The sequence below is a fragment of the Rhinatrema bivittatum genome, chromosome 3, assembly GCF_901001135.1.
Source record: "Rhinatrema bivittatum chromosome 3, aRhiBiv1.1, whole genome shotgun sequence".
In the NCBI taxonomy this organism is placed as follows: Eukaryota; Metazoa; Chordata; class Amphibia; order Gymnophiona; family Rhinatrematidae; genus Rhinatrema; species Rhinatrema bivittatum.
The window spans coordinates 52,496,539-52,521,946 of NC_042617.1; the positions used below are offsets into that span (position 1 = coordinate 52,496,539).

General features: G+C 42.8%; 1 protein-coding gene across 2 annotated transcripts in view; it reads right to left on the reverse strand.

The window, feature by feature from the left end:
- Positions 1-607: 607 nt before the first annotated feature.
- Positions 608-25,408, reverse strand: part of FLVCR1 (feline leukemia virus subgroup C cellular receptor 1) — a 98,318-nt gene continuing 73,517 nt past the window's right edge. The window contains exons 6-11 of one of the 2 annotated variants that reach the window (XR_003855349.1): positions 22,054-22,164; positions 21,642-21,747; positions 15,033-15,144; positions 8,501-8,568; positions 6,177-6,770; positions 608-2,703 (exon numbers count right to left, since the gene is read on the reverse strand). Coding sequence is in view for 1 of the 2 variants with exons in the window: in XM_029593226.1 (XP_029449086.1) it covers positions 6,663-6,770; positions 8,501-8,568; positions 15,033-15,144; positions 21,642-21,747; positions 22,054-22,164 (505 nt within the window). In the remaining variant the exon portion in view is untranslated. Of the gene's footprint in view, positions 2,704-5,182; positions 6,771-8,500; positions 8,569-15,032; positions 15,145-21,641; positions 21,748-22,053; positions 22,165-25,408 lie in introns of those variants that run through there. The other variant, XM_029593226.1, reaches the window with a different exon arrangement.

A 25,408-nucleotide genomic window follows, 5' to 3' on the forward strand; every position in this document is an offset into this window, starting at 1 on the left:
TCTCTGTTCGAGCCACGGCAGCATCTGTGGCCCACTTGTGAGCAGTCCCCATGGAGGAGATCTGCAGAGCTGCGATGTGGAGTTCTCTTTACACATTCACATCTCACTATTGCTTGAACAGGAATGGCCAATGCGATAGTAGGTTTGGCCAATCTGTCCTTCAGAACTTGTTTGAGGTGTATAACCCAACTCTTTCCCACCTTGGGCCCATTGTCTGGATTCAGGCTGTCTCCCCCTCTTGTTACAGATACCACTATTGTTCTTGTGCCCATTGGCACCTAGTTTCGGTGTCTGTTGGTCCCCTTTTATGTTGGGGGGGACAGCCTGTAGCTAGAGATTCACCCACTTGTTAGAAGTACCATCCTGCTTGTTCTCAGAGAAAGCAGAGTTGCTTACCTGTAACAGGTGTTCCCTGAGTTCAGCAGGATATTAGTTCTCATGAAACCCACTCACTACCCCATGGAGTTGGGTTTCTCTTGTTTTATGTTAATTCTATGTTATAAGACTAAGGAGGGACCCTGTGGTATAGGGCATGCTCAATGTGACCAAGTCAAAGTTCTAGAAACTTTGACATAAGTTTTCTGTGTCAGGGCTCCATCTGATGATGTCACCCATGTGTGAAGACTAACATTTTGCTGTCCTCTGAGAACACCTGTTACAGGTAAGCAACTCTGCTATCTTAGTTAGCCAAATAAGTATATCCGGTTAACTTTAGGACAGCCCTACAACGTGACCAGAGTTAGCAGATTAGGTTAACCAGTTAACTCTGCTCCTCCTTGGAATGCTTACTTCCCACCACAGAAAGTTCCCATCTTATCCAGATAAATTATAGTTATCTAGCTAGAATTTAGCCAGATAAAAGGCTAAATATAGCCAAGTAAGGCATTTAGACGGATAACTATTATGTTATCCATTTAAATAGCTTTTGAATATGGACCTCTCTATCTTTACTATCTTTTTAATGAGGCTTGAAAGTCAGGGTGGCTAGTCCTTGAGTGAAGAGGGAATATCTGTTCCTCAACTGAAAATGCTGGTATGTTCTCTATCGGTATGGTTCGACTAACCCATAATAGTTCAGTCTTGGGCAAGTTTGACCGTTTGCATACATTTGGTCATGTGACTATGTTGACTGAACTGTGTCTATCACGGGAAAAATGAGCTGAATATCATCGGCATAGAATTTAAATTTTATTTCTAGTGCAGTGCACCTGAAGTGGTTAGGAACAGATAACAGTGTAGCTCATAAAGGTGACTGATAGGCTACCACAATGTGATGAATCAGGGGGTTCACATACATTAAAGTAACCTGAAAAGACAGGACAATTAAGGTTTCTAGGAGACAAAGGGAGCTCGGGGGTAACCCCATAGGGCACATGATTTCTAAAGGGGAAAAAATCCAAATCAGAGTTGCCTAGGGACGGTAAAACCAGGAGGAACAAAAGGCAGAGGGCTGATGGCAAAGAATTTGGTGAGCTCTGAAAGAGCCAATCGGAGTAAAGGTAGCTGTGCTAATGATTAGGAAATACAGCTAGAGCTAATTAAAGAAGCTGCTGCATGAAGTCAACTTTATATTTTTCTTTTTAAAGGAAAAGAACACTGCCTTTGAGCAGAACCAGGAGGGAATCCAGAGCCAACAGACTCACCCAGACTCAAGAGCAAAGGTGCCTAGCTGTTGGTTTGATATAGTAAATCTGCATAGTAAATCTACCTCATAATGGCTGACTATGCAATTCGTGTTTTGGATTGGCCAAGTCGAAGTCCTGACCGTAACCTTATTGAAATAATGTGGCGAGACTGAAGTGAGCTGTTCATGCAAGGAAGCCCTCAATGTCAGAGCTGAAAGTTCCATATGGAAGAATGGGCCAAAAGTCCTCAAGGGCGATATGTGAGGCTGATCACCAGTTACAGGAAATCTTTAGTTGACGTTATTGCTGATCAAGGAGATGCCACCACTTACTGAATGAAGGGTTCACATACTTTTTCAGACAAGGATACGTATTGAATCTTTTTGTTGACTAAATAAATCAAAATATATCCTCTCTGAATTATTTATTCAATGGTGCTATCCTTCTTGCTTATCAGGGTTTAGAATAGTTCCAAATCATGTACTGAGGAGAAATTGTGTTAACACAGATCATCCTAATGGGTTCACAAAGTGTACACCATGCAACTGGCCTGAGCAGCAAGCACAGTAGTTAGATCAGATAAAATAATTTTGCAGGAGCTGCACACTCTTCGTTTGAAGCCCGGTTTGCTGTCTGCCATTGCCATTGAAGCCAGGTCAAATTCAATTATGGAAAAAATTTGGAATATTAAAACTCCTTTTTGTTTTTGGAGACTCGTGAAAAAAAAAACAAAACCCAAAAAATACTTTGGCAAAGAAAAGGGAAATAAATGAAGAGCAAGAGCCAAAAAAACGTGATGAGTGGCTGAAGGAGAGAGAACGCGTGCAAAACCACATCCTTTTATGTGAGTGGAATTTAAAAAAAAGATTGAAGAGGTTTGAAGGCAGCGCAGAAACACCCACACTTGCTCAGAAAGGATTTTCTGAGCTCCAGGTCTTTAATGTCTTAGCGACGTCAGGTGTCACTGACTTGTGTGGCAGATTACTGTCCTGCTTATCGATGACAAACCCTGTAGTACTACTTCATTTGCCACCAACCTCCACGTCCTCAGAAGCCATTTTCTTTGGTTACATATCCACTTTAAAAAAAAAAATAAATTATTTTAATTAGCAGGCATTCCCTGTACGTACCTGGATCAGTCCAGACTTCTGGGTTTTGCCTCCCCACCAGCAGATGGAAAAAGAGAAGTTTTGACTGACTCTGCCTTATACCTTCAGGTGCCATCTACAGTCCTATCAGCATTTCTCTGTCTCCAGCAGATGGTGGAGGTGCAAAATCCTACAGTCTGTGGATAGTTAAAAAAAAAAAAAAAGTGCCTGTTAATTATAAAAAAAAAGGTACAGAGAAGGGCAACCAAAATGATAAAGGGGATGGAACAGCTCCCCTATGAGGAAAGGCTGAAGAGGTTAGGGCTGTTCAGCTTGGAGAAGAGATGGCTGAGGGGGGATATGATAGAGGTCTTTAAGATCATGAGAGGTCTTGAATGAGTAGATGTAACTCGGTTATTTACACTTTTGAATAATAGAAGGACTAGGGGCATTCCATGAAGTTAGCAAGTAGCACATTTAAGACTAATTGGAGAAAATTCTTTTACACTCAATGCACAATAGAGCTCTGGAATTTGTTGCCAGAGGATGTGGTTAGTGCAGTTAGTGTAGTTGGGTTCAAAAAAGGTTTGGATAAGTTCTTGGAGGAGAAGTCCATTAATGGCTATTAATCAAGTTTACTTAGGGAATAGCCACTGCTATTAATTGTATCAGTAACATGGGATCTTCTTAGTGTTTGGGTAATTGCCAGGTTCTTGTGGCCTGGTTTGGCCTTTGTTGGAAACAGGATGCTGGGCTTGATGGACCCTTGGTCTGACCCAGCATGGCAATTTCTTATGTTCTTAAGTGAGGAAAATCCTTCAAAGCGGACGGCTGTTGCTGAAGCCTCCCAGGGAGATGGCAGGTCCTGAGGGGACCATATTTCCTGGTATTAGAGGCTGTGGGTGGCAGGGGTCGAGGGCCCCATGGACCAGTTCTGCCCTCAGTGTTAGGGGTTGAAACCAGGGAACCCGGCTCAATCACAGCAGGAAGCAGGATCCACGGTAACAGGTTGGAAAAAAACAAAACAAAAATCAACCCAAAAAGCAGACCAAGTTAGTCGCTGCTGGTGGGTGTCTCTATTTGTTCCTCCGTGAGGGGAAGGATGCACTGAGGGCCGAGAAGAGCTGTTTTTTGAAGTTGGGAGCCGCTGTCCGCGGCTGATGCTGCGTGGTGCGGCCTGCTGCGCGTCCGGAGACGAAAACTGGTTTTCATGGGTTCTCTTCCTTCTTGGGGTTAGTGATCAGGTAGTGTGTGTGTGAATTAAAATAGTTTATTAGTTATGGTGGTTTTAAAATGTTCTGCTTGGATACAGTGTAATACTGACAGACTGTAGGTGGCACCTGAAGGTATACTGCAGAGTCAGTCAAAACTTCTCTGTCTCAATCTGCTGGTGGGGAGGCAAAACCCAGGAGTCTGGACTGATCCATGGTACTACAGGAACGAAAATTAGCAGGTAGGAACCAATTTTCCTATTCTTTATGCCCATTTTAGAAGGAGCAGCTCAAAAGAAAAACACAATTTGTTTCTGTGAGCTCAACTGTTACACCTTGTCTGTACAGATTTAACACAGATTAGAGTCAAAGCTCTAACCAGATTCTATTTTTGCCTTTTCCCTCCCCTCCTTTAATCCCTCCATCCTCAACCACCATCTCACCACAGATAAGTGCCACTTGCTGACCAGTAGCAGCCATCTTTCCTCCCTTCCCAGGCCTAAACATATTATATCTCTAACAGAACCCATGGTCTGACCATGGGATCCAAACATCTATCCCATGCACTACCCCCTTTTGTTCCTTTTCAATCAGATTTTGATTAGTGAGTTTGATTATTTTCGTTTCTTTACTTTGCCAAATCTTTAATAAAAAAGTAAAAATCTAACAAACCCCCCCACCCTCCTGACCCTCCCAAGACCTGCCAAATGTCCCTGGTGGTCCAGCAGCGGTCTGGGAGCGATCTCCTGGACTTGGGCTGTCAGCTGCCAGTAGTCAAAATGGCGCTGACGGCCCTTTGCCCTCACTATGTCACTGGGGTCGATCAATGGCGGCGGTAGCTCCTGTGACATAGTAAGGGCAAAGGGCCGTCGGGTGCCAGTAATCAAAATGGCGTCGACGGCCCTTTGCCCTTACTATGTCACAGGGGCTACCGCTGCCATTGGTCGACCCCAGTGACATAGTAAGAGCAAAGGGCTGTCGGCGCCATTTTGACTATTGGCAGCCGACAGCCCAAGTCCAGGAGGTCGCTCCCGAACCCCCGCTGGACCACCAGGGACTTTTGGCAGGTCTTGGGAGGGTCAGGAGGGTGGGGGTTGTAGTAAATTAATTTTGGAGGTCTTGGGGGGCGTCAGGAGGGTGGGGGGGGTTTGTTAGATTTTTACTTTTTTATTAAAGATTTGTATGCGAGCCCTGGACCCCCGCTGGACCACGAGGGACTTTTGGCAGGTCTTGGGGGGGTCAGGAGGGTGGGGGGTTGTAGTAAATTAATTTGGTAGGTCTTGTATGGCTCTCACGGAATTACATTTTAAAATATGTGGCGTTCATGGCTCTCTCAGCCAAAAAGGTTCCCGACCCCTGCACTAAATCTTTACAACCGGGTCCAATTAAAAATAAATCTAAAAGCAAAAAAAAGGGCCTAAATCTACCTTTGTTTAAGGCATGGATTTCCCCATACAATTACCTCAAAGAGCAGAAAGACAGACAGACAATCTGATTGACTCTTTCAGCCTTGTATCTCTATGCTGGAGAAGTGCCACAGAAGCGTCTAAATCTGTCTCTTAAGGTTTGTTTTTTTTTTTTTGCTCAGAATTTTCCTCCTGCTCTTTGGGACGTCAAGCTCAATTTGAACCAGCCTCTACTGGGGCTACAGTGCCATAAGCCTTCACCAAAAACTACTTGGGATATTTTCCCTCTTTTTTAAAACTCTCCTCCCCCTGTCAAGTCTAGCTCAGCCATCACAGCAAGAGATCTCAACCAGCAGCTTCGATCAGAGCACCAGCAGCTTCGATCAGAGCACCAAGGATTCAGCCACTGCATCGCACAAAGGCAGAGACTCCCTCCCCCCTGACAGGGGCCATGAACACTGCCTTTACAGCATTCTGGCCCAGCAGTTTGGGCTCCAGAATTAAATCCAGGTCTCCCACATGGCTGCACACCACGCTGGTGAGTTAATCAGACCAAACGCTGACCTCTCAGATGGTTAAGAAGTCAAATAAAAAGCTCTGAATGGATGGGCCCTGGTGATTTCTAGCACCTGCAGATCAAGACTGTTTCTGCCTATCCAACTTGGCAAAGACTCTTTTCCTACTAACAGTGAATTCATAATCCAGCTCTTTCCTAGCCAGCAGAAACCAGGAAGAAATCCTAGGCTCAGTTAAAATGTCTGCTTTGTGGGCAGCAGGTGGTCATCAACTTTGTCAATGATCAAATAAGGGTAACACCAACATTAAAGAAAAAATGCACCTTGGTACCTGTTTATGATGGATAGTCTTATTTGGGATTTGCTAGCATGGAGCTTTCACCATGTCGTCCCCTAAGCAAAGAAGAACCTTGCTCCAATGGTCCATTCCAATTCCCTTCTCTGGCCTCTACCAAATCCCTGCACCATGCATCTGGAAGGATCCAGCCCAGGGCATTTCTTCCTTGCACCGTGGGGAGAGGGACGAAAAATGCACATATCTGGACCAGCTTGGGGGGAATACACAGTCCTGTGCAGGATATCTGAACACAGACAAAGGCTTTTAGTTACTCCTCAAGCAAAACATGAGGTATGCAATACTGCAGCTTCCGATGGTCATTTTCAAGTAATATCTCTTTTCGGTAACCAGCTGTCTAATAAATAGTTGCACTATTTAATCAATAAATAAATACGTTCGGACAAGTTCAGCAACTCATCCTTTCAGTTCTGCTTGGTGCTACATCAGACTTGTGCATTTCTGTAGCACGCCGTGCCAGCCTCAAACCATGGACGATGACTGCTCTGTTATGACATCCCCAGTGGATGACGACTGGCCAGTTAAGAGGACACTGTTCTGTTCTGCCTCAGTAGGACTCTCCACTGGCACCTGTAGAAACAAATACATTCTGCATTGCTGGAGGTTATGGTACGGAAACGAATGAACCCTGGATGAAAAGAGAATCCAGGCAGAAGAGAAAACATTTCCTGGTTGTATTTTTCCAGAATTAATTCACTTGGGAGCAGATAAAAAGTGGCAAAGCACAAAGGAAAAATGCTAGTGAAACATTTTAATGTTCTTGACAGTTAAAATAATTTCTGATCCTTTTATCCTCGTTTTTCAGTTCCTTACAGAAGGAATATTTAGTGCTTAAATGGGATTACCCCCCCCTTCACTTTTCCCACCATAAGGAATCAAAGTACATTTGTAATCTATTGTGCAGAGCCTTGTGCAGAAATACATCATGCACAGCTCCAGAGGGATATTACAAAAGCATAAAATGGAAGCTGATTCAGAATTATGTTATTTATATTTGTTTTGTAACATTGTAAGCCCCCTTGATTATATGCAGAAAGGCAACATATAAATAATGTTAAATAAAAGGGTAAAAGTATAAGAAATAAAATGTAATCATGAGATTAAAAGGGAGATCTAGAATTTAGGACTAATAGCCAAAAAAGGACACAGTAAAGCCAAGGACACCAACATTGCAGAAGCCTAACTAGTAACGATGCTAGAAAAATGAAGCAGCAACTACCTGGCACCTGGAGATAAGAGAACGATCCCAGGCAGTGTGTTAGCAAAAGTAAGCAGCAGAATGTGTTCACATGACTTGCAATGCTCAAGTTACTTCAACGATCTCTGCTGAAGAAGAATAGTGGTGTCTGGCACATAGGGGCCGAGCACACTGTATAACCCGCACTCAGACGCAGGTTAAATAGGCGCTAATCCACCCCCTAATCCAATAGGGGGATTAGCGCCTATTTAACCCACAGACTCGGAGTGAATGTAACAGTGCTCATCACATGCAAATGCATGTGAATGAGCCTATTCCTCATTCACTTCGCATGCAAAAAGATAAATGTGCGTCTCAGACGCACATTTATTGCTCAGCTATTAACGCCTGCCTGGAGCAGGCATTAATAGCTGAGCGCAGGTAAAAGTAGTACAGAAAAGCAGAAAAACTGCTTTTCTGTACTTCTTTTTTAAAGTACATTAACTCGGCGTCCGTTTTCATTACTGGCAGACAGGCAGGTTATGAAAATCGATGCAGAGTTTACCGGTGTCTGTCTTTATAACTGGCAGCCGTGGTGGAGTCGCGCAAGCGACCCTAGCGCCTCCTTCCTAGCGTGACCCCCTAATCTACATATTGCATAGAGCCCCCCTTGCTGGCGCCATACATGCATTAAGAAAGCGGGCGCTGCTTTCCGTGAAAATTATTGCATCGGCCCCATATACAGTTAAGTGTGACTAAGGTACAGCTTTCTGTATATTTGCTAAATGTTTAAACCTTTGCACACCCAGGTCCATGAGTATCTAAAAGTCTCACCTACTCTATGGAAGCATATTTATTCTGGAGGAACACTTGCTTGTGTTCAGACAAATGCCCCAAACTTACTGTCAGGCTGAGAAAGCAAAGTCCCTATCTGATCTGTGAAGGGGTATAGGTGAAGACACCAATCTTTAGTGAAAGAAAGTATCTCTATGCAGACATTCAGTTACTCCTGTTCAGAACTCAAGTACCCCAGAGGATTTCTACAATGCATTTTGCTGACATTAGACCAGTTCGCTCAATACAAGATGGCAAAATCAGAAATGCAGAATTGCACGCCACTTACAGCTATCACCTCGCACTTTACAATGCTGGAATTTATGTTGTGTCTTTTCAAATCAGATTTGATCAAGGCTGAAAGAGAGGGGAAAAAAATAGTTACTTCTCTTCAATAATCACATCACTTTGGAGCTCCAGGGCTTGGAGGTGAACCACAGAGTGGCAAATAGCTATTTGAGGTGGTCAGCAAATTTTTAAAAACGCTATTCAAAACTGCTCCAGGACTTTCTGAGTTGGTAAATCATGCTCCCTTCTCTGGCTATATTCACACCAGTGTAAAAGGGAAAATTAGGTTCTTACCTTTAGTCCAACGAGACCAGTCCAGAACTCATGGGTTTAGCACCCCTGCCAGCAGGTGGAGACAGAGAAGAATCCGATTTGCTGATGTTACACACTATAAGGCACTGTTAAGCCTGCAGCACCTCAGTATAACTGTAACAAAGCAAACAACTTCCACCCAAATGAGCAGGGGAGAAGGCAATATTCCCTAATGCATAAACTAACAGTTATCTAAAACCAGGGATTAATTTGTTGGGGGGGGGTGAAGGCCTGTTAGCTCCACTGTATCTGCTGCTACTGGGTGTGTGTACATATGTGAGTGTTTAGGGGAGCATTCGCACCCGGCCATGCTCCCTCCCCCCCCACACACAGATCACACCTGGTCTTGGCCTCTCTCCTCCCAGCCCCCTCCCCCCAACAGCTTCACATCCTTTTTGTCTACATATTAAGCCCTGATCTAAATACTGAGTGAATGGCTAAAAAAGGGTAGGAACCTGGACTGGTCTGGATGGGCTAAAGGAAAGAAAATTATCCATTATGAAACCCCCCTCCCTCGGACCAGTCTAGAATTCATGGGAAGTACCTAGGGACCGTTTTCAGTTTTTATTTATTTTTCTTGGGGATTTCAAAAGTGATGACAATGACTTTTCCACAGATATTTTTTTTTTTTTTTTTAATCGCATTGAAATTCTCAGGCAAAATAAAACAAATATTGAAAATGAAGGTCCCTAGAAGTACTCAAGCTTACCTAAACAGGGGCAGATGCAATACAGAGTGCTCAGCCGAGCGCACTGTTTAACCAGCAGTCAGACGCGGGTTGAATAGGTGCTAATGAATCCCCTAATGCAATAAGGGGATTAGCGCATATTCATCGCGTGTCTAACGTGGAGTGAGTTTAATAGCCTCAATCACATGCAAATGCATGTGATTGAGGCTATTAGCATTCACTCCAGATGCAAAAAAAAGTGTGTGTGTCTAGGACGCATTTCTAGCACTCAGCAATTAACGCCTGCCTGGAGCAGGCGTTAATTGCTGAGCGTTCCTTAAACCAATACAGAGAAGCAGAAAAAACTGCTTTTCTGTACTGCCTCCTACTTAATATCATTGCGATATTAAGTAGGAGGAAAAATAAACTTAAATAAAGTTAAAGAACAGAAAAAAAAAAAAAAAACACTGGCAGTTGGTTGCAGGAAACAGACGCTTGAATGACAAGCATCTGTTTCCTGAACTCCCTGGCTGTGCGGCGTTTAGGAATACAGACGTCGATAAACTTGGTGTCAGTTTTCCTAACTGGCAGACCGCTGACGCCGATCGGGTTCGCGTTAGCAAGGAGGTGTTAGGGGCGCGCAAGCAACCCTACTGCCTCCTTACTAACACGACCCCCCTAAATTAAATATTGCATGGCACCCCCTTTGGCAGTGACTGTTCAGCGCCCGCTTTCTAAGCAAATTTATTGCATCGGCCCCACAGTGAGGGAGACAGATACGCCTGCTTTCAAGACCCCAGCTCTGAAGGAGGCAAACTCCCTAGCTTGTTGATCTGACCCATAATGCTTCAAAAGGTATGCAAGAAAGACCACGATTGCAAATCTCCTCAAGCAACATTAGCTGACACTCTGCCCACAAAACTGCTTATCCCCTTGAAAAGTGAACTCTAAAATCCTTCGAAACCAATAGGCCTTTACATAGAAACATAGAAACATAGAAATGACGGCAGAAGAAGACCGAATGGCCCATCCAGTCTGCCCAGCAAGCCTCACACATTTTTTCTCTCATTCTTATCTGTTACTCTTAGCTCCTTGTTCTATTCCCCTTCCACCCCCACCATTAATGTAGAGAGCAGTGATGGAGCTGCATGCAAGTGAAATATCTAGCTTGATTAGTTAGGGGTAGTAGGGGCAGTAACCGCCGCGATAAGCAAGCTACACCCATGCTTATTTGTTTTACCTAGACTATGTTGTACAGCTCTTGTTAGATATGTAAGCTGAAGTAATAGCCTCTAATCTATTTAACATTAGTTCCTTTACAGCATCCCCTTGTTTCGACCACTGAAAAGAACACATTATCTGAACTACGAAAGGAGTTGGTTTCCTTTAAGTATTTCAGCAATGGCCTTTTAACATCCAGCACACTCTGAAAAGTCCACAGACTTTGGCAAAAAAAGAAGGGACCTTCTGAATGGAAACCCCTGAATCCAAGAAATGAAGAAACCGCTCTCTGCAAGACTGAGCTTGCAATTTGGAAATACATCTAGCCGAACAAACAGCGACCAGAAAAACTGTCTTACGCGTTAAATCTTTAAATCATTGCCCTCTTAATAGGCTCAAAGAGCACAGAAGACAAAGTTGAAAGGACTAAATTGAGACTCCATAGAGAAAATTTATTACAAAGTGGTGGACAAACATTTCACACCCCTAAGGAAACTAGAAACATCTTGGACTTTTTTTTCTATAATAAACAGGTAATGATAACACATTCAAGATCCTACTATAAAGAGGATAAAAACCATAGGGGCCATAACCTTTGTACACCAAAGTTCAAACATCTCCTAAAGTCTAATATGCTAGTGAAGTGGACTTTTTCTTTGCTTGTAAAAAAAAAAAAGAAGGAATGACAACCACTTTGTCCAAATAACCTTTGTTTTTCAGCCGATTTTGCTGAATAACTAGTTCACAAGACAAAAGGGAGCTGGATTCTGTATGACCACCAGTCTCCGAAGCAACAGATGCTGAACCTGCTCCAACTTCAGAAGCCCTTCCACTCTGAGCCTTGGCCAATCCTGAGCTACCAGATTTATTAGTCTTTGATAATTCCTAATCTTCTGCATCACACAATCTATCATGGGCCATGGAGAAAGAAAAAACATACAAAAGGCTTTGACAAGGCCATTGTTGATAGAGATTATCTACTCCCACTGATGCAGACTCTTTTCTTTGACTGAAAACGCATACAGCTAGCGTTCTGGCACTTGGCCATGAGGTTGCAATTTGGTACACCCTATGTGCATGTTATTTCAAAGGCTGAGTTGGTTAGTTCCTATTCTCCAGGATCCAGGGTATGACAACTTTAAGAAAACCTGCATGAATGTTCTTTACTCCTGCGATGTGCAAGGCTGACAGTGCTAGATGTTTCTCCATTTATCTGAATAGAAGTTCCGTTTCCCTAGCCAGTGGATGACTCTTTGTACTTCCTTGGAAATTTACATAAGCTATAACTGATGCATTGTCAGAGAACACCCTTATTGACTCGCCCTCAATCACTGGAGAAAACAAATCTGTAGAGCTTCTCTTATAGCTCTTGTTTCTAGACAATTTACTGACCACAGTGCCTCCACTGGATTCCACAGATCTTGTGCAGACCTCCCTGACAATGATCGTCCCAAACATGCTTACTGGCATCCGTTGTTACTATCGCTCAGTTTGGGGATTCCAAGGACACCCCTTTGACCAAATTCTGTGCAGTGAGGCCCAACCTCAAGTTGGTTCTAGCTTCTGAAGTTAACACCAACTTCACAAACAAAATTCTAAGATTCAATACGCGAAAGGGACAGGAGAGATTGCTGTAACAGATGCATTTGAGCTCTCACCCAAGGGACTAAATCTTGAGCTGTTGCCATGGAGCCCAGCACCTGCAAATAATCTCAAACTCTGGAAGACGTCACCTTCAACAGGTTCTGAATTTGCCTGATAAGCTTGGCCTTCTGAGCTGAAGTCAAGAATATCATGGCTTACAGAGTGTTGAAGCAAGCCCTCAAATATTACAAAATGTAAAAGGGTACCAATTTGTTTTTTGGCAAAATCTATCACCCGTCCCAGATTATCCAACAACTGTATCACTCTGTTAAACAGCTGGACTCCTTCTGTTTTTGCCCAGATCAACCAATTGTCCCCATAAGCATGAACCAAAAGTCTTGTTTGCGCAAGGTCATTGCGACAACTACCATTACTTTGGAAAAGGTCTTCGGATCTGTTGCCAATGCAAAGGTAAGCGCTTCAAACTGAAAATGCCCCTGAGCACTACAAACCTGAGTATTGCTAATGCAACGGATAATTTGGGGATGTATAGATAAGCTTCTATTGTGGTATTCCATAAGATTCCATTGTGGCATTCTGAGACCCAGTGGTGAAGGGGAGGAATAGGTAGAGGCTGATGAGCAAAAAGCAAAATTGTTTAAAAATATTTCTGTTCAGTGTTCACTGTGGAAGTGCCTGGAGCAGGACCACATAAAACAAAAACAAATAAGATTGGAAGTGAGGTAAACCTCAATTTTCAGAGCAGTGTGTTCATGAGGAGCTAACTAAACTTAAAATAAGGCGAAGGGGCAGGATGGGATACATTCAAGGGTCCTAAGGGAACTTAGAGATGTCCTGACAGCTATGCCGGCTGACCTTTTCAATTCTTCTTTAGAGTCTGGAGTAGTTCCGGAGGACTGGAAAAGGGTGGATGTGTATCCTATTCAGAAAAGTGAAAGTAAGGAGGAGGCTAGGAACTATAGGCCAGTTATTCTGACCTCTGTGGTGAGCAAACTAATGGAATTGCTGCTAAGAGAGAGGATAGTACAATTTTTGGAATCCAAAGGATTGAAAGACCCAAGGCAGCATAATTTTACCAGAGGTAAAATCTGATCAATTTCTTTGACTGGGTGACCAGAGAGTTGGATGAAGACAGAGTGCTAGACGTAGTGTACTTTAATTTCATCAAAGCCTTTTACACTGTTTTGCACAGAAGACTTATAAATTGTGCTCCTTGGTATGGATCCTAAAGTGACTGACAGTTAGAAACTGGCTGAGTGGGAGATGACAAATGGTAGTGGTAAACGGAGTTTTCTCTGAGGAGGGGGTTGTTACTAACTGTGTGCCTCAGGGATTGGTCCTTGGACCAGTTCTTTTCAACATTTTTGTAAGCAACATAACGGAAGGGTTGCCAGGAAAGGTTTGTCTTTTTGCCAACGATACCAAAATCTGTACCAGGGTGGGACACAGCCAGGAGGGAGTGGAAAATATGAGCAGGGATCTAGCAAAGCTCGAGGATGGTCTAAGGTCTGGCAGCTAAAATTCAAATCTAAATGCAGAGTAATGCATTTAGGATGCAAAATGCCCAAGGGAAAGATACAGTATTGGAGGAGAAATTCTTCAAAGCACAAGGGAAGAGCGGGATCTGGGGGTAATCATGTCTGATGATCTTAAGGTGTCCAAACAGATGGATAAAGTGACTGTAAAAGCCAGAAAGATGCTTGGTCAGCAGAAAAAGGGAGGTGATATTGCCCCTAAATAGGTTCCTGGTGAGACCTCATTTGGAATACTGTGTATAATTGTGGAGAGTGCACTTTCAAAAGGATATAAACAGGATGGAGTCAGTCCAGAGGGTGGCTACTAAAATGGTCAGTGGTCTTCATTCTAAACGCATATAGGTAAAGACAAAGATCTAAACCTTTAAACTCTTGAGGAAAGGCGAGATAGAGGAGATATGAGATATTCAAATATCTCAATGATTTCCATGCACAGGAGATGAGCCTTTTTTCAATGGAAAGGAGACTCTAGAACGAGAGGCTCATGAGATGAGGTTGAAAGGGGACAGACTCAGAAGTAATTTTAGGAAACATTTCTTTACAATAGAGGGTGGTGGGTGTGTGGAATAGCCTCCCAGTGGAAGTGGTGGAGACAAAAACAGTATCTTAATTCAAGAAAGGATGGGATAATTACAGGGGATCTCTAAGGAAATGATAAGAATTATTATGCTAAACAAACAGATGGGCAGGCTGGATGGGCCACATGGTCTTTTTCTGCCCTCATGTTTCTCTGTTTCTAAGGAAGTTAGAAATTGTCTTCTCTGCCATCATTATGGAGCACAGAATATTAGACATATTCAGCTGAGTATCCTGCCCCAACGGCACTGACCTCTCATTCTTGCGGCATTCTTATAAATCCTAGTTTTGAAGGGATACAAGATTGCTGATCTGTCTTGCACTTGTCATTCATGTTTGGTATCAGATGCACTGTATGTTACTGTACAGATTGTGGGAGCAGAGCAACTATATTCACTTCTCCGCATTAAGGGCTGCATTTTTGGTAAACGTTTCTCACTTTAAGTTTAAAAAAAAAAAAAGCCACTCTCAGAACATGCAGATTCAAGGAAACACTACAGTCTGCTGAATAAAACCAACTTAAGTGTCCATTGCTCCCTGCATGACAACAGACAGCACTGGAACAAGCAAGTACTAGAGAACTCGCCTGCCAAGGAAACATCAAGACTGCCACTTACCAGTCAGAATGATACCCAGAAATATCCAAGCACACAGGAAAATGTTCCCCACTTTGGGAGAGTAGTTAGTTGTGAGACTTCCTTGAACCAGTGTAAAAAGCATCCCAAAAATCTATAAAAGAAAAATTACACAGGAGCTGTTTTTAATACAAATTACTCTTACTTGCTTTAAATTACAAGTTAATTCTGACTGAAAGGAAGCAAACGTTAACCCTGCATCAAAACAGATGAAGGAAAAGGAATTCAAATAAACACAGCAAGTTAGAAATTACAGATAGATTTTGTACATATAGAAAAAAAAATCAGATTAATCTGTAGACTTAACATATCATTACTGAACTAAAACATAACTAGGCAAGTGTCCTAACCCGCAGGAGAGATGAGACATCAAAGAACATGTGTATTCGCAACAGAAATACAAGGTTAAGTGGGGCAACTGACTAAAAGAATAAAACAAAAATACGTACAAAACAGCGTCATTAAGACCAATATAGAACGAGGGAGAAAGTGAAAGTCTAGTACAGTTTAGGAAAAAAAAGTATAGATATTAAGAAAAAAGAACAGCCAAAAAATTAGTGAACACTTCAAAGCTCTTTTCAATTTTCCTTTGTGGTACTTGTTGGATAAGGAAGGGGGGAAAATCAAATACAAATAAATAAAATGGTGTTTAACATTAGATCAGTGGAAGCATCCCCCCCCCCCAAGTAACTTCACACGCTTTGAACCCCCATAACCAGGGCTTAATTTGGAGACAAAAAAAAAGAAAGTGGAACTGTGGAGAGGACAGGGACCAGGGTCAGGTGTAAACTCTCTTTCTCTCACACACACACACACACACCCAGACCCAAATCAAAGCGACGTGGCTTCCCTTGTCTCAGGGTAAGCAGCTCCAAAACGCTGTCCTTCTCCGTTTCCTCCAAGGACTAAAGGGGGGGCCATAAATAATCCATGCAACTACTGGCTCTGTTCTGTTTCTTCAGGGGAGCCAGAACCGATATACACTGCCAGCTCTGTTCCACACTTTCTTAGGTCCCAGGACGCCATTCTGGGTTATTCTACTAGAAATTATCCTTCAAGTAATGGGATATAAAAAAAAAGGTTGAATTAGCAGAGGTTTGAACGTTGTGAGCAGTAGTGCTATTCATTAAGGCCAGGGTAAAAGCCTCGACAATTGGAACTGATGCTAATTCAAACCATTGTGTGTGTCTGTTACGAACATAAAAGACTTGCTACGCTGGGTCAGATCAAAAGGTCTATCAGGCCCAGTATCCTGTTTCCAACCGTGGCCAATCCAAGTCACAAGTACCTGTCAGGATCCCAAAGGTAGACAGATTTCATGCTGCTTATCCCAGGGATAAACAGTGGATTTCCCCAAGACTACCTTAATAATGGTTTATGGACTTTACCTCTAGGAACTTGTATAAACCTTTTTTTTTTTTTTTTTTTTTTTTTTTAAATGCTGCTACATTCAAAGCTTTCATCCCATCCTCTGGCAACAGATTCCAGATCTTAATTATGCATTGAATAAAAAAAAATAAATTTTCTTTTAGTTTTAAATATATCACTTAGGAACTTTGTGTATCCCCTAATCTTTATACTTTTTGAAAGAGTAGACAACTGATTAACGTTTTCTCATTTCACTTCACTATTTTCTAGACCTATCAAATCTGCCCTAAACAGTCTTCTCTAGCTGGAGTCCTAACCTCTTTAGCTTTTCCTCATATGGTAATTGTTCCATCCCCTTTATCATTTTGGTTGCCCTTCTCTGTACCTTTTCTAATTCTGCCGTATTCTTTTTGAGATGTGGTGAACTGAACTGCGCACAATACTCAAGATGAGGTCGCACCACGGAGTGTTACAGAGGCATTATGATATTCTCCGTTTTATTCTCCATTCCTTTCCTAATTATCCCCAGCATTCTATTTGCTTTCTTGGCTGCTGCTGCACACTGAGGAGAAGATTTAAACGTATAATCAATGACGACACCTAGATTCTTTTCCTGAATGGTGACTCCTAATTTGGATCCTTACATTGTGTAGCTATAAATTTGCACTTGCCCAAATTACATTTCCTTTGCCATTTGCATGCCCCAGTCTTCCAGATTTGCAAGGTCCTTCTGCAATTTCTCACAATCCTCTTGTGATTTAACAACTTTGAATAATTTTGGGTCATTTGCAAATTTGATCATCTCATTCATTTCCAAATCCAGGTTGTTGATAATATAAAGCAGTGGTCCACCTTTCTCCATTAGGAAAATGTACTATTTAGCCCTATTCTCTGCTTTCTATCTTTTAACCAGTCTGCAATCCACAAGAAGACACTGGTCTTTGTTCTGCAGGGTCTACTTCAGTATCACCCTTTCCCTTCTGTTTCCTGCAGTGGGAGGGAGGGAACAAGAGGAGAGTGTCCGGTTTAGGAAGCAGAGTGGCTGTTTTCTTTTCTGTGTGCTCCAGGTTCATTCCCTCGCCTTTTCTTCCTTGCAGGCTGCTTTGGTGGGGAGGGTCCGGGGCAGAGCGCACCTGCTACTCTGCCTTTTAATCCTGAAAAGAAGTGCCATAACTACGTTTCAGGCTGTTCCCCCACCTATTAAGCCTTGCCCATAACTCATAATGGAGAAAATCAGTGGTAGCTGTTCATTTCTTTTCCCTGAATATTGCTAGACCAGTCTCTAGATACATGGGTTTATCCCGCCCTACCAGCAGATGGAGAGACAACTACAAACCTTTTCAGAGACATCACCAGTACATAGGATGGTGTAACTCAAGCAATTGCCAGTATCCCTATGTCAAAGCAATTGAAGCAAAATATTTGCCCCTAAAAATGCAAACTCCAATAAAAATCTTTATAAATTTTAAAAACAGGAAGGAAATCTCCAAAAAGACAAGTCTCTTCTCCAAGAAGGAAAGAAAAGGATCATGACTGAAGAAAGAGAAATAAAACATGTGTCCTCCCCACATAGAGGAGCCAACACCTTCTGAAGAACCTGAGATATTCAAGCAAGCTGAAATACAAAAGCAGCCACCAACTTCCAGGGTGTGTCCTGGACTGGTCTAGCAGGATTCAAGGAAAGGAAATTAATAGGTATGAATTTCTCCTTCCTTAGCACCCGGCTAGACCATTTCAGATGTGTGGGAAGCACCCAAGCCCACACTAATATGGGCAGGAAGAAGACAGGGCTGTCCTAAGAACTCCTGCCCCAAAAGCTGTATCTCTCTTGGCTTATACATCTACTAATCTGCAATGTTTAGTGAAGGAATGTAAGGAATGTAAAGAGGATCAAGTGGTTGCCTTACAAATATCTTCTGGAGCAAAAACAGTAGCTTCCAACCAAGAAGCAGCTCAAGCTCTCGTAGAATGAGCATACAGGGCCTGAAGAGCCTGCCGACCCTTTGGTAAGCAAGCTGAAAAAAATATTTACTTATCCATTTGGAAGCTGCCTTACCTTTACAAAGTCTACCAAAAAGAAAAGTGTCTTTCTAAAATGATTAGTGACTAATATCTGAGGAGGATATCATGAATATCCCCCCCCCCAAAAAAAGGGGAGAATGCTGGAAGAGAAATCATCTGATTTAGACGCAAGAACAATACAACCAAGTAAAAAAAATATGGCACTGGATGGAAGGAGACTCATACTGCACAAAACACTATGTAAGGGTCTCTGCAAGATAAGACCTGAAATATCTGGTGGCACAAACAGCCACCAGAAGGACAGTCCATGAAGAAAGATCCTTCAGGGAAGCCTATTTAATTGGCTCAAAGGGGAGGTTTCACCGGCACTCTGAGCACTGGATTAAGATCCCTTTGGGGAACCAAGGTTCTAAAAAAAAAAAAAAAAAAAGTGAGGCCAAATATGTTTAACCCCAAGGAAGATCCAACAAACATCCATGTGGGATGCTATACCCCCCAAATCTAGCCTCTATAACAAAAGACAGCTGTTAACTGAACCTTCAGGGAATTAAAGGCCAGCCCTTTGTCCAAACTCTTCTAACAAGGAGGTTAGCACAATAGAAATATCTGCTCGCCATGGCAAAAAATGACAGATCCTTGCAGCAATCTTCAAAACAAGCATCAAACATGAAGCCAAAGAGTAATTCTTATAGGCCTTCAGTAGGGTGGATATCACCAAAGAGTACCCCTTCCTGTGCAGTTTAAACCTTTCAAAGGCCAGGCCACAAGAAAAAATGGAGTTGGATCCTCCATGAGGATTGGCCCTTGATGTAGTAGGCTGCAAACATCTGTAAGAAAGAGGGGCAACGACCTACAGCCTCACCAGATCTGCATACAATGGTCTTCCTGGCCAGTCTGCAGCCATCAGTATGACTGACTGGTGATCCTCTATCTGACTCAAGGTCCTGCCCATGAGAGGTCAGGAAAGAACAATAAAGAAGTTCATTCTTTGGCCACAGCTAAATCAGGGCATCTCTCCAGCCAAAGGCCCACTCCTTTCTGCGACTGAAGAACTGGACTTTAAATTCTTGCTTGTTGCCATCAGATCCTTGTAAGGAAGGTCCCACTGGTCTATCTTCCAAAAGGTCTCCCAGTTGAGTCCCCACTCTCTAGGGTGCAATGAATCTCTGCTGAGGAAATCAATGTGAGCTGCAGAGTTCTGCAAGAGACTGTTCTGGCCAAAAGAACAGCAGGCTGGCCCCTCTTGGGCTACCAAAGGACTCCAGATACTGTGGCGGCATTGTCCAAGCATTTCCCTACTGCTATTCCCTTCGTTAAGGGCAGAAAATGCACTAGAGCTAGACAGCCCTGGTTTTCAGCTTGTTGATGGACCATGGTGCTTCCTCTTCGGACCAGAATCCCTGAGCTACTTGACTGCAGCAATCAATTCCCTAACCCACCAAGCTCGGGTCTGACATGATCACTATCCAAATGGGTGGCTCTAAACTCATTCCCTTTGAAAGGATGAAGGGAAATGCCCACTAAGACAAGCTTTTCCTTAAGGATATTGAAAGGGGAAGACTAACTTTGTAGTCCTGTAATATAGGGACAAGTGACAGAGAAGTAAGGTCTGGATAGGCCACACATGAGCCCTGGCCCACATGACCAGATGCAAAGTGGCAGCCATAGATCCCAAGAGCTGAAAATAATCCTAAGTTGTAGTGCTTCCTGAAACAGAAAAATCTACACTTGAGCCAGAATCTTGGCAGTTCTTTCCTGCGTCAAGGAAACTCTGATGCCTCTGTATCAAAATGAACAACTAATTACTACAGAAACTGGGAATAAAGCAGATTGTTTTCACAAAATTCACTACCCTCTCTACCCTGATCAAGACAGACTGGTATTCCTGAAACAACTTGGCCCTTATTAACCAATCGTCCAGGTATGGATGAACCATGTTGCTTTCCTTGCACAGAAAACCATGACCACCACCACCATCATCTTGGTGAAGGTCTGTGTTGCTTTGGTGGGGCCAAAGGGAAGGACTGAAAACTGGAAATGTCTTCCTAACACACAAAAGCGAAGAAAACTTTGGGAATGTAAGAGTAAGCCTCTGAAAGATCCAGTGACAAAAAGGTATTTATCTTGCCTCACCACCACAATAAATGAGTGAAAAGTTTCCATACGGAAATGGAGTATCCGAAGGCATTTGTTGACGCCTTTCACATTGAGAATGGGTCTGTAGGAACTGCCCTTTAGAACGTTAATAGAATACTAACCTTAAGCCTCACGCGGCACTGAAGCCTCTCCAGAGTGGTCTCCGACTACAGGACACTACATGAAGCTAGCAACCGGCAGATTTAAAACACATTGGAAGTAATTTTTCACTCAGCACACAATCGAGTTACAGAATTTGCTGCCTGCCAGAGGACGTGGTCAAAGCAACTAACATAGGGGAATTCAAGAGAGGACTGGACAAGTTCCTGAAAGAAAAGTCTATAAACAAGTTATTAGCCAAGTAGACTTGAGAAAGCCAGCGCTTACTCCTGGGAGTGAGATACAAGAAATAGATCTACTATTGGGGATCTGACAAATACTTGTGACCTGGACTAGCCACTGATAGAAACAGAGTGCTGGACTGTGGCTCTTGGTCTGACCCAACATGGCACTTATGTTCTTGACCTGGGAGCTTGGCCCACAGGCCGCTAAATTAAGGAAATAGCTGCTAAGCTGTTACCCTAGCAGACAAAACCTGCTCAAACGGGGCAGCTGAAAACATGCTGTATCAGTTGAAGCTGGAGGCTGTAACCTGGGATCCTGCTGCATCAGTCCAGAACTGCTACCGTCTGCTGGAGACAGAATACTGGTAATTGCCTGGGCTGCACAATCCTATGTACTGGTCCTGATGTCACTGAGAAAGTTTGCAGTTCTGTCTCCATCTGCCGGTAGGGTGGTATAAACCCACAGGTCTGGACTGGTCTAGTAGGATAAGGCAACTTTGTTTAGTAAATTTTAATTTATGGCATGCCAGATTGCTAAGTTCACTAATCTTACTCACTGAAAAAATACAACCAAACACATCCAAACTTCTGGGGGTCCACCAACTTTAGCAATGGTGGGGCAAATGGTACTCAGAAAGGTGAGCAACAAGGCCTGCTGAGCCTTGCTGTTGTCAAGGTGGGGACAAGGAAGGGTCTAGAAGAGGAGCACCCAGCTGTTCACCTGTGCAGAGGCATTGAGGAGCCCAGAGGACGTGCCCTCCGGCTCAGGGTAGGTGATTTCCACAGCAAACTCAAAACCGAGGGGGAGGTAACCAGTCATGAAGAACCTAAAAAAAGAAATGAGAACACAAAGCACTAAGCATCATCACTGCGCCTGGGGAAGATTCCCAGTTACTTGTTCCATTGGCACAAAGTGGGGGAAAATTCCTTAGAGAGGAAATCTGGTGATTTCAATCAACTTCCTGAATGATTTTAAATGGTTTTAGAAATTCTAAATTTGTAGTTGGATCCTGAGCTTTTCACAAGGGAGGACCTAAGACAAATTACAGTTAAAAGCCACTGTTAAACATTAGCAAAGTAAAAAAGATAAAATGTCTATATTCTGCAGATACAATCTATCATAAGTCTCTTACCCAAGCACTCCTCCTGTGATAAACACAACAATAAGGTAGTTCAGGTCCAGCGTGAAGGTGAAAACAAGCATCCCGATGAAAGATAAGATGTAAACTATTAGAGTAGTTTGTCTGTAAATAAAAGAACAAACATTAGCCTGACAGAACAGTATACATCCCTAGACAAAACATACACAGATTTAGCTCATAAAGTTCATGTCATCATACCCACAGAATGGCAAGAGGCACAAATATGGTATTTATTCCATTTAAGCATACTGAGATCTATTATATATATATATATATATATATATATATAAAGGAGGGTTTTGAAAAACATTTTAGGTAGGAGAAATGGGTTTGAAGAAAAATATATATATAAACCTATAATATAAATATTTTTTTTTTCTTCAAACCCATTTCTCTTACCTAAAATGTTTCTGTCTCAAAACCCTCCAATTTCATACCTCCCACTTTTCTTTAAAATCCTAATTTCTTGAAATCAGCAGGCCGCCAAAAATCAATCTGTCAGATTTCAGATTTGCACTATTGATCCAAGCCAGCTCTGGTGTTGTTGCTCTACAACTTGGAGCCAGGAAATTTGCTTCTCAAGCCTGCATTCTCAGGGTTTGCCCTGGTTAATCACTTCAGGCTCCTCTTCATACACTCAAATGTATATTTCTGGATTGCTCTATAACTGGTTCTACTCAAGTCTCTATGATTCTGTAACTAACGCTGTCATTTCTATGTAGAAAACACATACTTTTTTTTTTCCTTTTCTTGTGTCACTCCTGCCACTGACCAGCACTATTTATCTTGTTCATCTGATTTCAGGATACCTCTGAGGAATATTTAAAGGTTAACCCCACAAAAACGGAGAGAGAATCTGCTTTTGACACACTTGCGTGCTTTACACCTTTCTCTTATCCTACAACAGAGGCATGCACCTGGACAGTACCCAATCATTCAGCCAACAGATAAGAAAATTATTACTTACCTGCTAATTTTCGTTCCTGTAGTACCATGGATCAGTCCAGTGACTCCATCTGCTGGATTGGGGACATAACCCACTGTCTGGACTGATCCAGGTATGTACAGGGAATGCCTTTCTGGCAAAATACCTCCGATTCTAGTTACTTTATTCCTCAACTACAATACAGGCTCTTATTTGAGGCTTGCCCAACACTCCTGCAGATTCTTGTACTTGCAAGAACAGGCTACATCAATTGTACCTTGGCTGACCTCTCAGACTCAGCTTTACATCCATTCAAGTCCTTCTGAACTCCACTGCCAGGCTCCTTTCATCATGCCCACTCCACTTTTCTTGTGTACACAGCAGGAAGTTGAAGCAGAATCTGCACCAAAAACTATTTTTTTTCCTGAACCAGAACAGAGCTTGAATGATATGTGAAAGTCCGTTCAACCTCAAAAGACCTGAAATAATTGTAAAATTGTACTTCTTAATTTCCTTTCTATGAATCCTGCTTGTCCGGACTGGACCACAGCTGCCAGGGACAGAAACCGCACACCTTTTTATCCCTTGTGCCCTTATTGCTGGCTATAAAGGTGGGGGGGTGATCTAGGCAGTTGCCAGTAGCCTATTGTCAAAGCAAAGAGCTACCCTCTGTCCTTTAATTTCAGGAAAGTGACTCCAAAACAAATCACAAGTAAAGGGGAGGGGGGCTGCACTTGTATAGGAAGAAAAAAAATGAACTCACAGTGGAGCTTGTGACCCCAGATTCCCGTATCCCAGTGAATGAAGGGAAGTAAAAAGCAGAAAAAGGAAATAAGGGCAAAAGGAAAGATGAGTAATTGCCCAGAGGTTATTCAGGACCAATCAGTCCCTATGTTCCAGGGTGGGAATCTGGACCAGTCTAGCAGGACTCAAGGAAAAGAAGTTAACAGGTAAAATTTTATATTACTTTTCTTCCTGCTAGACCAGTCTGGACCAATGGGAGGTACAAAAACTGTACTCAAGTTCAGCGGGCAGAAGACAGAGCTGCATAAGGATCCTTGCTTGAAAAGATGCATTTGCCTCTCTCTTTGTCGAGTCTATGGAATCTCATGAATGAATGTAGCAACGACCATGCGACTGCCTTGAAAATCTCATCTACCAGAATCTGTGATGCTTCTGCCCAGGAAGAGACTTGAGCCTCTGTAGAATGCACCCTAAGCAACTCAGATGCTTGCGCTCCCTTGAGCAAATAAAGCAGAGGAGATGTTTCCTTGACACATCCAGCTAGTGTTGCTTTGGAAGCCACCTCTCCCTGCCAGGACCCTCTGAACAAGACAAACACTCTGTTTTGCGAATTAAATGATGAACAAATTATTTCAATACTAAGTTATTCACATCCAAAAGATGAAGCCTCCTTTCTACCTTTGAAGACAGGGAAGGAGATCAACTGGTTCAAGTGAAAAAGATGAAGCAATCTTCAATAAAAAAAGGGTAACAGCTTCCAGGAAAACACCAAGTACAGACAGACATGAAAGCACATGAAGTTCCGAAATACATCTAGCAGAACAGATGGCCACAAGAAAAACCGCCTTTAGCAAAACAATGACTTAATGGTTCGAATAGGGTTCCTACTAGGGACTCCAAAACCAGGCTAAGGTCCCACTGTGGGATCACAAGTCTGAATGGAGGGCAAATCTGCTTCACTCCCTGAAGATACCTTGCTTCATCTGGGTGTGTCATTATCTGCCACCCTTTAATTGGAACCTATAACAAGAGAGGGCCACCATCTTCACTTTGGTTAAGGTCCTTGATTAGAGTTGCTAGGCCGAAAGATAGTGCCTGAAACTGAAAATGCCTACCCAGTATGTAGAAGCGGAGATATTTTTTAAGCACTTCTCAGATGGGTATGTGGAAATAGGCCTCTGCCAGATCCAAATTAGTAAGGAATTCCCCTCTTCTTACTGTCGTCACAGACCGTAGAATTTCCACTGGAAACATGGGACCCAGGGATATGAGTTGATGCCTTTGAGATCCAGCACTGGGTGAAAGGAACTATATCCTTCTTTAGTCCTATAAAGTATATAAAATAAGCCCCCCGACCTTGTTTTTGAGGTGGTACTGGGTCTGTGGCCTGCAAGCTCTGCAGCCTGGCCAGAGTGGAGATTATGGCCTCCTTTTACTATGTCCAGCACCCACCTGTGTGTGATCTGTGTCCATTCTGGGTGAAGAAAAAAAAATGAGACAGACCCAGACTCTCTCAGAGGGCCCCCATGGATGTCAGTGGGGTTGGCATCTGCTGCTTTTCTATGAGAGAAAGGGATGGGACTTGGCCCTGGAGTATTTATTTATTTATTTATTTAATGCTTTTCTATACCGGCAATCATGACTGATATCATATCATGTCGGTTTACATGGAACCGG